Source organism: Ruditapes philippinarum, unplaced genomic scaffold (assembly GCF_026571515.1).
Source record: "Ruditapes philippinarum isolate M1 unplaced genomic scaffold, ASM2657151v2 ctg3961_1_1_1_1, whole genome shotgun sequence".
In the NCBI taxonomy this organism is placed as follows: domain Eukaryota; kingdom Metazoa; phylum Mollusca; class Bivalvia; order Venerida; family Veneridae; genus Ruditapes; species Ruditapes philippinarum.
The window spans coordinates 40,618-55,715 of record NW_026858506.1 but is presented as its reverse complement, the minus strand read 5'-3'; the positions used below and the strand labels follow the sequence as shown (position 1 = coordinate 55,715).

Sequence of the window (15,098 nt, the reverse complement as noted above, 5' to 3'; positions counted from 1 at the left end):
CGGGCTAGAAAAAAAAAATTCTCTGTCACAAGTAATATTGAACATTGAGTATAGTTTTCATTTGTCTCTTCTTACCACTGATAAAGACATTGTGGGATAAGTAGTTTGTCAGTTGTGGAGAAATTGGTTTCAACTGGTTAGTTAGCCAGGAAAATCAAGTGAGGTGGAACGACTGCCAATATATGACCAAAAATGGAAACGTAACAAATAGAAAGCAGGGCAAGCAAGATTTGTATACCAATGGAGCAGTGAAAGGATAAGATAAATCTTCCTCTAGTACAACTGTAAAACTCGATTGCTTACTTTGGCTTAGAAACTTCTAGTGGTATGCCATACGGTAACACTGGGTTTTCCTCCACTATTACAGCTGAAAAGTACTGTTGTATACCAAGATAAAAAAAAAAAGAAGAAAAAAAAACAACATAATCCTCCAAGTTGGAGGGGTTATTAGAAAAAAATTTATCCAGCATTTTAGAATAGTAGAACTCGAGTTACTGATAGAAGAAGTTGACTAGTTTCAGAGAACTTAGATATTTCAATACCATATGATCTCAATCCCCTGGTGGTAGCAACAAATTTAGGCATTGTACGTTCGAAAACATTAGACACAGCAAAAAAAAGATTTCATTTCTTGTGTTAACTTGTATAATATTGGAAGAAGAAGCAGTCAATAGTGATGACATTCTTACCCTTAACTTGCTGAATAATATATTTGACTGGTTAATAGCTGATACTTAAGTAATACAGGATTCACTGCAAAGGTTGTTAAGTGGCTTGTGGAGGAAGACCTTGGGTGCTCCTTTTTGCATTTGTTCAGGCATGACCAGACACCTGAGTAGAACCACTAATGTAATTTGTGTTCTATAAGCTAGCTGGATAACTTCGTGAAAGAATCTTCAAGTTCCCGATGGGATCCAAGCCCCCATGGATGAAGGACAAGTGATTTGACTTTACAATTTATAATACATGTATACAATTATATATAAGGATATTCACTATCAATACACAAGACAAAAGAACAACCTCAGAAAAAAATATTTAATTTCACAGCAAATTTGATTGTAATCATGACAAAGAATTAATAGGCAAAGGGAGAGTACTGCAAAACTTTGTTTATGCAATACCACAAGATTTACTCCTCTTTGATGAATTAATATAAGATGAGTAATTTGCTGAAATAAGAACCTGTTAATCTGATTATTACACTAATACAATAATTCATCATTGTGATGATTAAGTTGATGACAAAAATTATTATATGTGAGGAAGTTTATGATTTTATTGACAAGAAAAAAACAACACAGAATAAAGTCTGAAATAATTTGCTAATCTACTAAACATGAACAAACAAGACTTTCTAACTCGATTGATCATGCATTTTTAAATACCAAAGATATTTTTAAATGGACATCAGTTCATAACATTGTACATGTAAGTCAACAGGGAAAATACAATTTTACTATCTATTACTATAAATTGGCTTTTTGAGAGAAAAAAGAAAATATGCCTACAGATATATGACTTGTAGGTTTAAATGACATTTAATTTATACGACTTAACTTTCATATGGTAAAAAATGAAATGTTCAAATATGGTGAGACAAACTTTGGTTCTATCTGTTTAATTTACTTTAAATAAATGAAAAAAACATTAGTATACGAAAACCAAGACACTTCAACTAAATTTAAACCACAATTTATCCTTAAACTTTCTCGGTACAATAAAAATCAGATATAAAAGGAATAGTTATATCTTCATCATCTGTAAATGTTTCGTCAAGCACAGCTCGTAATTTTCTCATCGCCTCCTCTTTTCTGGGAGGGTCCAGCCTCGCGATTACACTGATTGACATGAAATGATTGAGCACAAAATCTTTGTCACCCTGAAAACAAAATGCGGGTAATATTATTATTCAATGATATTCAGATTTAAAAAAAAGTTCTTAATAACAAAATGATTCATGTGGCGAAGTCACTTTTTTCACATGGGTATAATCTGGATTTAATCTATTTATTCAGTTTTGTTTAACAAACAGTAAAGTAGTAAAATGTACATATTAAACATTGATCAAAGTATTCAAATATAGGCAGAATTTAAGTGAGATAAAATTGAATTCAAAAGTGCAAAGCTCAAGTGACTTTTTCCTTGATCAAAACAACTAGCCTTTTATTTCGTCTGGTGCCATCAACTGAATCTTTACACATGCGCCAAGTGCAGACCAAGATCACTCAGCGCATTCATACCATCTAATCATGGTTTGCACTGCTTGCTATTCAACCAACAGTACATATCAAAACATGTTTCAAGATAAGTATACCTCACAGTCATGTTAATCTTTGATGTTTTTATTCACACATATAATCATTTATTTATTAACTTCAGCACAGATTGACTTACTAGTAGCAAAATCATAATTATTCGTAAGGCACTGATTTCCTTTTTTGTGGATAAGTCAATCCACGAATTTAAGATCCAGCATAATTTCATTTCATCTGCTGTAAGGTTATTTTGCATCACATTATTTACATTATACTTTTTGGAAAAATAAACAGTCCACGAACGTAAAGAACCAATGAAAATGTTCTTTGTGACCAAACAACGAAAGTTCTCATGTTAACGAAATTAAGTGAATTCCAAGTAATAAAACTTTTGATTTTTAAAATCATTTACCTTCATACCCTTAAAACCTGGTAGTATCCGACGTTCTACAAATCTAAATAATGAACAATCATCAAACACGTTAATCCATGTCTCATTCTTCTTCCGTGGTGTGTCGTCATTATAATACTGTGTTACAATATCACCTTCCATCTTCTTTACCCATTTTTCTGTCGAGTCTTTATCATTCCATACCAAACCTATAACATAATAGTTCATATAACTAAGAGGTGGGAATAAAAAAGAGGTAAAGAACAGATAAGAGGAGAACTAAGATAAAAGGAGAACTAACATAAGATAAGTAAAAAAGAGAACTAAGAAAAGAGGAGAACTAACGTAAGATGAGAACTAAGAAAAGAGGGGAACTAACGTAAGATAAGGACTTAGAAAAGAGGAGAACTAATGTAAGATAAGAACTAAGAAAAGAGGAGAACTAACATAAGATAAGAAAAAGAAAAAAGAAGAACTAACATAAGATAAGAACTAAGAAAAGAGTAGTACTAACGTAAGATAAGAACTAAGAAAAGAGGAGAACTAACGGAAGATAAGAACTAAGAAAAGAGGAGAACTAACGTAAGATAAGAACTAAGAAAAGAGGATAACTAATGTAAGATAAGAACTAAGAAAAGAAGAGAACTAACGTAAGATAAGAACTAAGAAAAAAGGAGAACTAACGTAAGATAAGAACTAAGAAAAGAGGAGAACTAACGTAAGATAAGAACTAAGAAAAGAGGAGAACTAACGTAAGATAAGAACTAAGAAAAAAGGAGAACTAACGTAAGATAAGAACGAAAAAAAGAGGAGAACTAATATAAGATAAGAACTAAGAAAAGAGGAGAACTAACGTAAGATAAGAACTAAGAAAAGAGAGGAACTAACGTAAGATAAGAACTAAGAAAAGAGGAGAACTAACGTAAGATAAGAACTAAGAAAAGAGGAGAACTAACATAAGATAAGAAAAAGAAAAAAAAGAAGAACTAACATAAGATAAGAACTAAGAAAAGAGGACAACTAACGTAATATAAGAACAAAGAAAAGATGAGAACTAATATAAGATAAGAACTAAGAAAAGAGTAGTACTAACGTAAGATAAGAACTAAGAAAAGAGGAGAACTAACGTTAGATAAGAACTAAGAAAGGAGGAGAACTAACAAAAGATAAGAACTAAGAAAACAAAAGAACTAACGTAAGATAAGAACTAAGAAAAGAGGAGAACTAACGTAAGATAAGAACTAAGAAAAGAGGAGAACTAACGTAAGATAAGAACTAAGAAAAAGGAGAACTAACGTAAGATAAGAACGAAAAAAAGAGGAGAACTAGCGTAAGATAAGAACTAAGAAAAGAGTAGTACTAACGTAAGATAAGAACTTAGAAAAGAGGAGAACTAACGTAAGATAAGAACTAAGAAAAGAGTAGTACTAACGTAAGATAAGAACTAAGAAAAGAGGAGAACTAACGTAAGATAAGAACTAAGAAAAGAGGAGAACTAGCGTAAGATAAGAACTAAGAAAAGAGTAGTACTAACGTAAGCTAAGAACTAAGAAAAGAGTAGTACTAACGTAAGATAAGAACTTAGAAAAGAGGAGAACTAACGTAAGATAAGAACTAAGAAAAGAGGAGAACTAACATAAGATAAGAACTAAGAAAAGAGTAGTACTAACATTAGATAAGAACTAAGAAAAGAGTAGTACTAACGTAAGATAAAGACTGAGAAAAGAGGAGAACTAAGATAACATCATAGCTAAGATACACCACGGATAATGCTTTGAACTAAAATTAGCTTATGCCACAAGTATAGAGTCAATTCTGTGAAAATAAAGGAAAAAGAAAGGAAAAGGAAATTTATATATTTTTCAAAACAAATACCTTGTCATTAGGTATCACAAACCAAAATTTAAAATGATTTAAAATTTTGGTTCCTGATACCTGTAAGAAAAAAAATCAAAACTTACATAATCTACCTCCAGGAACAAGAACTTTATGTATTTCCGTCAAACTTTCTTTGTTTGCAAACCAGTGAAAGCTTTGAGCACAAATAATATTCTGAAATATATAGAAGCTTATTAAAGGACTTGATTTAATAAGTTTGTTCAGAGAGTTCATTTTAATTTCCAGTTGTCCCCATACTGGTGTTTTACCCTATACAATGTATTCTAGGAAGCAAAAAATTGAACCTAGGCAACTACTAACCTCAGCTCACATAAGTTTAAAGACATACGAAGATGTAGATCTCGAGTTACCTGCATTAAATGTACCATATTTTTTTATGTTGTTTCAAATGATTTATGTTTATGCATGCATGCATTACAAAAAATGTAGCACTTGCACAAAACAATAAAGACTTTTTACGTTGCTGACTGCTGGTGAAATAATTTTATTACAGTTTAACTTCTTCAATGCAAAACCCTTTTGAAGACAAAGATTTTCATCACCTTAGTGCAGTAACGTTATAAGTTCTTCTAAATTTAATAGGAGTTAATCAGTTTTTGCACTAAGGCGTTGTTTAGAAAAAAAAACAGGAAATTATTGAAAGTTTGGTGAATATGTTATATAGCATACCTGTACTGAATTTTCGAGAAAGGGTAACTTTGTGGCTGAACAGATAAGGGAATCGACACTAGGTGAGCGCTGTTTCAATACTGATAAAAATTCTTTCAATGGCTCTGTTGCTAAATATTGTATGTTCTACAGTATAAAAACAACAATACGAAATCTCTAACAAAAAAACCAGCAAAGAAACAGTGTTCAAACACATCCTCAGACCTCCAAACTTTTATTTCTGTTTTGATGATATTTGTAAAGACAAAGTTTTTCAAAACGTTTTATAAACAGATCTATAAATCATTTATGTTTTCATTAGAATTATGCATAAAACTTGTGAACGTCATTATAAAATTTTCATTTTCAAAAATACACTGGCATTTCTCAGCAACAGTGTCTTGTAAAATTAAATATATGTTTATCATTATGAAACATTGACAGTGACTGCCGTGTTATTTGCACAAAATATTTACTTGTTTTGTATATAACTTTTGGAAATTCTGCCATTCATAAAATTGCCTAATTTGATTATGAAGTCAACTTGATGTCATAAAGTGATCATATATTTAGTATAAGTTTAAGGAAATTTCAATAACTCTTGAAAGCATTTGGAACACTGATAAATCATTAAAACTAAAGAAATTGGAAAATTTTAAGATTTTTACTGGCATATCCTTCTTTAACTGATCCAATATTTTCCTAGTAAACAATCCAGTTCCTGCACCAAGTTCTACAATATCATATCTTGTATGGAACAAACAAAAATTAATGAAAATGTTGTGGTGTTGAAAATTATGTTAATAATTGTTTCTAAAAATAGAAGTAGGCCTCTATCCCACTTCGGACCATTGTTATGGTGTTGAAAATTTAAAAGCTTTTGTTTCTATAAATAGAATTTAGTTACTTTTATTATTTATTACCTATTTAATTTTTAATGTTCTTAGTTTGCTCAGGAGTACTGTTTAATGGGATAAATCTAATCATCAGGATAACACCACCCTTTGAATGCTAAGGGAAATAAAAAAAACTTTGCATAAATTTAAAGCAATCAAATTTTTAATGAACTAAGTTTTTATTTACATTTGACTAAAAGTTACTTAAAACTAAACAAGTTGGCAAAATGTACTTTAATATAAACTGTTTTTAATGAACCAAAAATATGATAATCAAAATAAACCAGTAAATAAAAGATTTAAACCAGTTGAAAGTTGTTAAATTGTAATAACTGAAAGTATGAGAAATAACCTTAATGATTAATATGATTGTGCTGATAAACTAATAAACCTAAATAGTAGCAAGCCCTGTTTTAATCTATATTAACAAAAATAAAGATCTATTAATTTAAGATGGCTGCTACTCAAAACAAAGAAAAGATATATGAACCTTAGAGATTATCTTAATTCATTCATTCTGATAAATTTGTAAGTAATTTTAGTAATTGTTTTTTTTTTTTTTCACAGAATTTATTAAGATTAATTAATATCTTTTCTTATATATACAAATGCTTAATCTCACTAAGTTTAAAGGCCAGTGTATGTGAAAGTAGAACCATTTCTATACATAGTATATAACTACATGTATATAAAGGAACCTTAGCCCATGCTAAGTGACTGCATTAAGTTCTACAAAGTTACTAAATACAATTATAATCGACATTAAACTAGTGTATGATAAGAATGAAATGTCTGTAAAACAATACATCAAAACATGATATCATTAAACTTTAAAATAAGCTTAAATCTCAGTTAAAGTTTAAACCCTTAATATTTCTTGAAAAGTATTCCTTAAGATTATATATGTCATACTTCTTGAGTAATATTATGCAATATTATGTAATGATTATGTAAGCTGTTACAGTTGGAATCCAACTTTACAACAAAAACAATTCATGTAGTTTAATATAAAATAATCACTGTGTACAACAGTCAATACTAGTGTGCACACATAACAAAAAAATCGCTTGTCACCAGTTCTTTACTTTTAATCAAATACTTACAATAAATGAAACTTAGCAGGGCACCATAATCTATGTCTGTCACCTAAGATTCAAATGTGTCTTGAACGAGGCACACACTTTTATGTAAGGATAATTTTGTTAAAAAACAATATGTATAATGTCATTTAGATTTATATAGATTATATTTTAGTTTGATGATGTTGGAAACTGTCATCTTGTAAAAACAGTCTTAGACCAGCAAGTACTAAATTATCAGGTAAATTTTCTTGCTCAAGGAAATAATGGCCTGCCATGGTAAACACTCTGCCATGCCACCATAAGTAATGTCTGCCATAATGTCATTTGTCCTCCATTGTAATTTTACTTGAGTTATACTTTTTTTATAGTAACACTAGTATTACCCAATGTTATGCATTTCAATAAATAGGAAGGGAGATAACTTATTGCTGAACTTAATATTGATCATTACCTTTGTGGTCTCCCATGTGAAGATTTTTTACAACATGTCTACTTTTATCATAGTGGTCTCCCTGTAAGAAATAAAGTATACAAATATCAATTAAACATCTAAGGAGATGCAGTGCTTTTGACAAGGAAAGGTTTCCTTTCATATATGGAAAGTTTAAAGGAACTCCGCTGAGGTATAAAAAACTTAAAAACATCAAATATGAATTTACTTAGATCAGCCGGGACATTTAAAACAGAAAAATATGCAAAAGATGTTTAAGAAAGATACTCCTTAACTATTCATAGCCCAGTTTGAGTGAAAAGCGTTGCAAGCGTTTGGGTCATTTCTCATGATTAAACTAATTATTCTGGAAAAAAAAGAAAAACAAAAACGGAGAAAGCAAATGATATAAAACTTTACACAAAAGCTATTGGTCTATACCTACATCAAATGGAACATTATCTCACAATAATATTTCTAGTCCCGTCGTATCAAAAAACAAACACGGAGTCCCTTTAACCCATTACGGTATGAGCATTTTGTGAAAAAATGCTGTTTTCTTTGAAAAGTCTCCCGTTACAAGTTCAAATTGTTATTAAACTATAAATACTGCTTCAATACTAATCAAACTTGGCACAAATGTTGACTGGAACATTGACTTTGTAACGACATGCCCAGTCTTAAATTCCCTGTTACCATGACAACGTGAAGACAAAAATTGCCAAAATTCACTATTTTGCGTTGATTTTTTCCACCAAAATTGATTTCAAAGTGCGGATTGAGATAGACTCAAAAATTGTACGTTACCTTATGATCGATCTGTGGTCATTTTTAGCCTCTCACAAGTCAGCAAAAGGGATGGGGGGGGGGTGAAAAAGGCGTTAAATGCGTGTATATAAGGTAACAGATAATTAAGTAGCCGTCCGGTTAGCCCAATAGGTAGAGAGTTGCACTGTGAATCGGGAGACCCGGGTTCGATTCCTGGACGGCCCAGGTCACTTTCGTTGTGATTGATCATGAAATCCTTTCTACGGTCATTCGCACTGTACCTCTGCTCTGGAAGATGCGGTGGTTGAACTGTGCTCTGGTGAATTCAATGTGGCTTACTGTCGTGATCCGGAGTGGAAACTACCAAGACCACCACCTACACAGATCATTTTGGAAAATTTTATTAGTTTTTAACAATCTTTACCCAGTTGTCATTTTTAGAGTGAATATGCTTCATATGGCAAAAATTTCTATCACAATGCTTTTTTTTAATAATTATTTTGGCCAATCGCAAACTGCAGTACAAAATATTTTGTATTTAAAGGCTCATTACCAATTAAGTACGACATTTGATGTGTCGCTACTGTCTGGCTGGATATATTTGGAAAAATTCTATGTATTTTTTACAAGGATAACCATTACAGTAAATTATTCATACAAGTTTAATGACACATCGAACAGTTTTTTATGATGAAATACTCTTTATCTTGTTTGGGGTTTAAAAATCACCATGTCGTCATCACCATGCATCGTTATTTAACATTGAAAATAACAAAATTATATATTTGGTTCATTTCATGTAAAAATGTTTAGTTTCAAAAGGCATATGTGCCATCTTACAAAAAAATTAACATTTTCCTTTACTACCCATGGAATGTAAAAAATCGTACTATTGTGTAGGCTATGTTTCCAAAATTAATAAAACGTACGGGACAATGTCATGGTTATAACGTTTCTGTCAGGCAAATATATGTAATTGCCCATGTTTAAAGTTTCTGTTTCGTTATAAGTTGTTTTGCAATGATTATTTCATTATTTTCTTAATTCAACGGCTGAAATACAGTATAATTATACTTTCGTTTGTTAAAGTAGTTTTATTTAACGTACGGGACATAAATGAAAATGTTTGAAATATCTAAATTTTTGGTTTTTTTGTTAAGTTTAGCTAGCAAACAGTATGTTTAAAAGTGTTGTTTATCAAACGTTTGGTGATAGAAGTTCTTGTTCTTTTGTTATGTTTTATATATGATGTGTATAAAATAAAATATCATACTGTATTACATGAGAAAGTTTACAAATTGTGTACACAACTTCATAACACAAGTTTGTTTACTGTCAAGGATAATGTTTCTTGGTCTTATCGAAAAGGTAAGCATAACAATTGTTACAACCTGAATTGTAATAAACACGGAATTGTAATAAAATTATTACAAAACTGGTTAGGATGCCAAAATATTATTACATTTAGGTTGTCAACCTAATAAAACCCGAAAATGTAATAAACGGTCAAATCTCAAGACAATGTGTTAACAAAAGTCTCGGTCACTATGGAGAGAGTAATCGCCCTTGATTATGGCGGCACAATTTTTTCTCGAGTTTCTATAAATCTTGATATTTTGGATTTAACCTAAGTTTTATGGGCTCATTTTGATAGAAGTGTGGTTTTCTGAACTGCGAAGGGTAATAGTTCTACTCTGAGAGGGGATATTGGTTCAATTGGCCATCAATTTACCCGCTGGATCTGTGAGATTGGAAAATCCTTTGTTCTTTGAAATTGTGTTGTTGGTCAAGATGGCGGACTCAGAAGAAAACCTAATGTCGAGGCCATTATCTGTGCATTTTTCTACAAAATTCATAAATCGAATATCACACGATGAAGTGTTATCTTCAATAACAACATTTATTGATAAAAAGGATATTAAATCAATACAAATAACAGAAAGTGAATGTATTATCACATTGAGTTCAGCAGAAATCAAAAACAAGGTCATTTTGCATGGATTGAGAATTCAAAACCGTTATATTTACATAACAGACGTTGACAAAATCATCACAAGTGTAACCGTTAAAGATGCACCGTATGAAATGCCCGATTGTGTTTTGATGCAAGTACTGTCTCAATTCGGAGAAGTAATCGAAAATAGTATTTCACATGGAAAAATCAAGGGCACGGACATTGAGAACGGCTCAAGATATCTAATCAAAGGGCTGCAAGCTCTGTGGTATTTTCTGATCTTTGCAATCTAAATCATACTGACTATCTGTATGCACAGACACTTGGGGTTTGGAGCTCAAAACGCCTTTAAAATCCAAATAAAATGCATATTTGTCAATCCCAGCACATGTACTGATCATATATATCAAAAAAACTTAATATTAGCCGTTTTGAAAAAAAATCATATTTCAACATCTATAATAATACACAAGATAAAAATGTTCGCCGGAAAAAATCCGCACCCCTACCGTCATAATCACCATGTATTTTATTCCATTTCCAATATTTTCACATAATCCTTTGGTCCATCGACACAGAAGATATAATTCTTCACGATGATGGTCAATTTTAAACTTCAACGGTAATATAAATAACGCAACAGCCGAAATAAACATCAATATTATCGCCGTTTTTTCCAACTACAAAATCTTTCGATAAATTCAATGGACCAGAAGCTATCCGATTATGTGGTTCCCAAACTTAAAAGCGCTGCGCATTTTGCACACGGCAAAGCTGGGGCCACATAATCGGATAGCTTCGTTCATAGCCGTCTGGTCCATTGAATTTATCGAAACTTCAAAAAAATAGTTGCCTCGACTAGGATTTGAACCTTAGGCCTCTCACACCCTAAACGAGCGCGATACGAGCGCGATACCCCTGCACCACGGTGAAGTAATACGTAATATGTAGTCTGAATAAAAACAAATACATTGTAATTCTAAATTGAGAATTTCCATTTCGTGTTTGTAATCCTTATCAATTTCGAGTTATTTTGTTCACGATAAACCTGTTTAACACTGATAAAAATAATTTAGCGAAAATCTTCTCGCCAAAACAGTCTGACATGTATATATTCCACTACTCGGCAGTCAGATTTATTTGTGTACTACGCCCTGGAGTATTCAGTAATCGACATAGCTAAAAATAGCATTTTCTTTGATTAAAATGATATTCATCCGCGAAATTTGTGATTGTAACCTCATATTTCTATTGACTAATCTGAACTTTCAATGCACTTTATTTTGTCTTTTAAATTGCTGGTTTTTAAGCAGTTTTGAGTGAGTACTAATTTGCGTTGTTAGGTCTGTTAGGAAATTTTGTGTTAGACCGTGGATGTTAGCTATGTATTTACTGATCTTGCGATCAGAAAATACAAAAATCTTAAATTGTGTTCCGTTACTACCACACAAACTAGATATCGGTAGATTTACCGTAAGACTATTCGCTGACAACAACAGAACCAAATGTAAACATTGTGGCGCTACAACTCATCCGTACTTTAAATGTCAAAACAAGCCTGATAGGCGACACAATCCTCCTCAAATTGAAAATCAACGAAATAAACTGTGCTACAATTGTAAAAGAAATGATCATCAAAGAAAGGACTGTCCGTTCGAAATCATTTGTAGATTTTGCAATGAGGAAGGTCATTCGCAAAATGACTGTCCTAAGGAGAATCATGGATGAGTGGATGAGAACCCGTGGCTTTCAACAATCTCACAAACAGACACTCAAGTTTTAACATCTGACAGCTCGGACGACGAAACTCCAAAATCTCCATCCCTATTGGATATTCCAACTTCTTGTAAAGATACATCTTCAAAACCTGATTTGAGGAATACATCTTTCTACATTATTGGGGACTCAAACACAAAAAAACTTAATATAACTGAAGAAAATATTCAAAATAAATCTGTACCAGGATTATCATTAAACAACTGTGAAGACGTGATTGACTCAGTCAAAGACAATAATGTAAGTCGGTTGATAATCCATCTTGGAACAAATGATATCGGTAGGAACGTAAAAAATGATGTTGTACAAAAAGCAAAAAATGCACTAACTGTGGCCAATAAAAAGTGGCCAACTTGTCCAATTGCGTTCTCTAGCATCATTCCGAGAATGGGGAATAGCGCTGCAGTCAAGCGTATCAATTCTGATGCAAAATTTGTAAATCAAAAAATTTTACAGTTTTGTCAAGGTAATGGATATCACTTTTTGGACAATGACAATATTTTCAAAGAAAACAATAAGATAGTCCCATCTCTGTATGATGATAGTGATCCTACGGGTATTCATATTTCAAAATGTGGTGCAGACCAATTGTACATCAGTATGACTGCGTTTTTCATTAATGGAAAAACAGATCAGAGTGGCACACTTTAAACAGTACACTCACAAAAAGACCCAGTCATAATGATTAATGGTGATACAGATAATATTTCTTGTTTGATATTATTTTGAAAATATCATGGATTTATTTTATTTAAAAAAATCATATTTTTTACTATGTCATTATAACATCGCATCTATTAATGTAAACGGGTTAAGAGATAACAAGAAGAGATCTCTGATATTCAATGGTTGAAAATGAAAAAAAATTGATATTATTTTTTTACAAGAAACGCATTGCAAAAATGATAACGAATCTAAGATATGAGGAACTCAATGGGTTGGCGACTTTTACTGGTGTAATAATAACAACGGAATCCGAGGCGTAGCGATCTTGATAAAACCGTTATTTATCAATAACCCGTAAAAAACATTGGAAAAGATGACGGTCGATACATCTCGCAAAATTGAGAAAGTTTACCGCTTAACGAATGTGTACGCCCCGAAACAATGGAACGGAAGCGCAAAGATTTTTTTAACTCACTTTTTCGAATAAGTTAATGGATTTAACTGAAACGCATATAATTGGCGGGGATTTCAATTGTTGTTTAAAACTCTAAAACTAGATAGAAAATATTGCGGTAATAATAGATATGATAAAGCAGACGATGGTCTAAATGACTTATTACAAATGATTCGTGAGTTAGATGTGGAAGACATTTGGCGAAAACGCTTCCCTGACATTAAGCAATAATACTTTTATGCGAAAAACGAGTCCAAATCAAGGATCGACTATTTTTTTCTTTACTTCAAAAAATAATTGATAGCGAAATATCAGTCCAAAAATACATACACATTTTATACATTCAGATCATGATCTTGTTTCGTTGACTTTAAAATTCGATAATGTTCAAAGGGTCCGGGTCTCTGGAAACTGAATGCAAGTATTTTAAAAGATATTGAAATTACGTTCAGCTCGTAGAAACATTTTGGAAAGATTGGTCAAAAACATAAAGCTAAATTTTTAACTCAAAACGCGAGTGGTGGGATATGACAAAACATAAAATTAAAACGCTTTCAATTGAATATACAACACACATTTCAAAACCACAAAGACGAATTAAAGTAATAGAAGAAAAAATCACAAAGCTTAAAGAAACCAATTCAGCCGAGGCCCAAACTGAAATCAAAATGTTATTCAGAGGAATTGACTTTCTATTATTCAGAAAGAGCTCGAAGCACTCAAAATAGATCAAAAGCCAAACACATTGCTGAAAATGAAACCTCTTCGAAGTATTTTCTTCGACTTAGAAAAAAAGAGGGGCAAGCAAAATTATGGACGCAAATAAAAGTCCGAATCTGGAAAACTTAAAAGCGACATAAATTCAATTTTAAAAGAACGTGTGCATTCTACAAGAAATTTTTTCTTCTGAAGGAATTGATCTCTGTTCGGCCAGAAAAATTGGTTTCAAATATTACTACTAGTATAAATAATGATGAGAAATTTGTCCTTGATTCAGATTTTCGGGAGGAAGAAGTTGAAAAGGTTATTATGGGTTTTAAACTCACAAAATTTCCCGGTGAGGACGGCCTCACTGCCAGAATTTTATCAAAAATTTTGGTACTTAATAAAAAACGACTTTCTTGAAGTAATTTTTAGAAATTATTGGTTCCTATAATTTATCAAATTCACAATACAGGGGTGTTTTATCATTGCTTTATAAAAACGGGGATAGGTCTGATCTTAAGAATTGCGTCCACTTACACTTCTAAATGTCGATTACAAAATTATTTCGAAATGCTTAGCAGAAAGACTGAAACCATGATTAGCGAAGTTGCTTCATTCAGATCAAAAAGGTTTATATTAAGGGTAGACAAATTTCAGAGGCAAACAGACTCATACAGGACGTAATAGATTACACTGATCTAGAAAAGAAAGATGGTGTTATAATTTTTTTTAGATCAAACTAAGGCTTTGATAGGGTAGAATGGGATTGGCTAGATATCTGCTTAAAAAGTATGGAATAGGAGACAAATTCAGAAAATGGGTTCAAATGTGTTTAGTCGGCTCGGAAACAGCTATACAAACAAACGGGTTTATTTCTGAATATTTTCAAATTTCCCGCTCTATTAAACAAGGTTGTCCAAATAGCGCCGTTTCTCTATATCTTACAAGTAGAACCAATGGCTTGTGCAATCAGAAATAATATTAATAATACACGGCATTAAATTGGCCTTCGTTAAATGGCTATGAAGCTTGAATTAAAAGTATGTCAATTTGTTGACGATACACAATTTTTTTGTGAGAATGAGTCTTCAGTTCCAGGAAAAATATTTAATACTTTAAAAGAATAATGAAATTTCCTCTGGGGCCAAAATGAATAAGGATAAAACAACAG

General features: G+C 31.7%; 1 protein-coding gene across 1 annotated transcript; it reads right to left on the bottom strand.

Moving 5' to 3' along the window:
• Positions 1–1,702: 1,702 nt before the first annotated feature.
• LOC132753420 (uncharacterized) lies at positions 1,703–9,122 on the bottom strand. Its single transcript, XM_060743885.1, has 7 exons — positions 9,102–9,122; positions 7,626–7,686; positions 5,865–5,929; positions 5,218–5,343; positions 4,611–4,701; positions 2,671–2,858; positions 1,703–1,882 (listed from the first exon to the last, which is right to left on the bottom strand). Exons 1-7 carry the CDS (start codon positions 9,120–9,122, stop codon positions 1,703–1,705), a joined length of 732 nt encoding a protein of 243 aa, XP_060599868.1.
• Between the last annotated feature and the right edge of the window lie 5,976 nt (positions 9,123–15,098).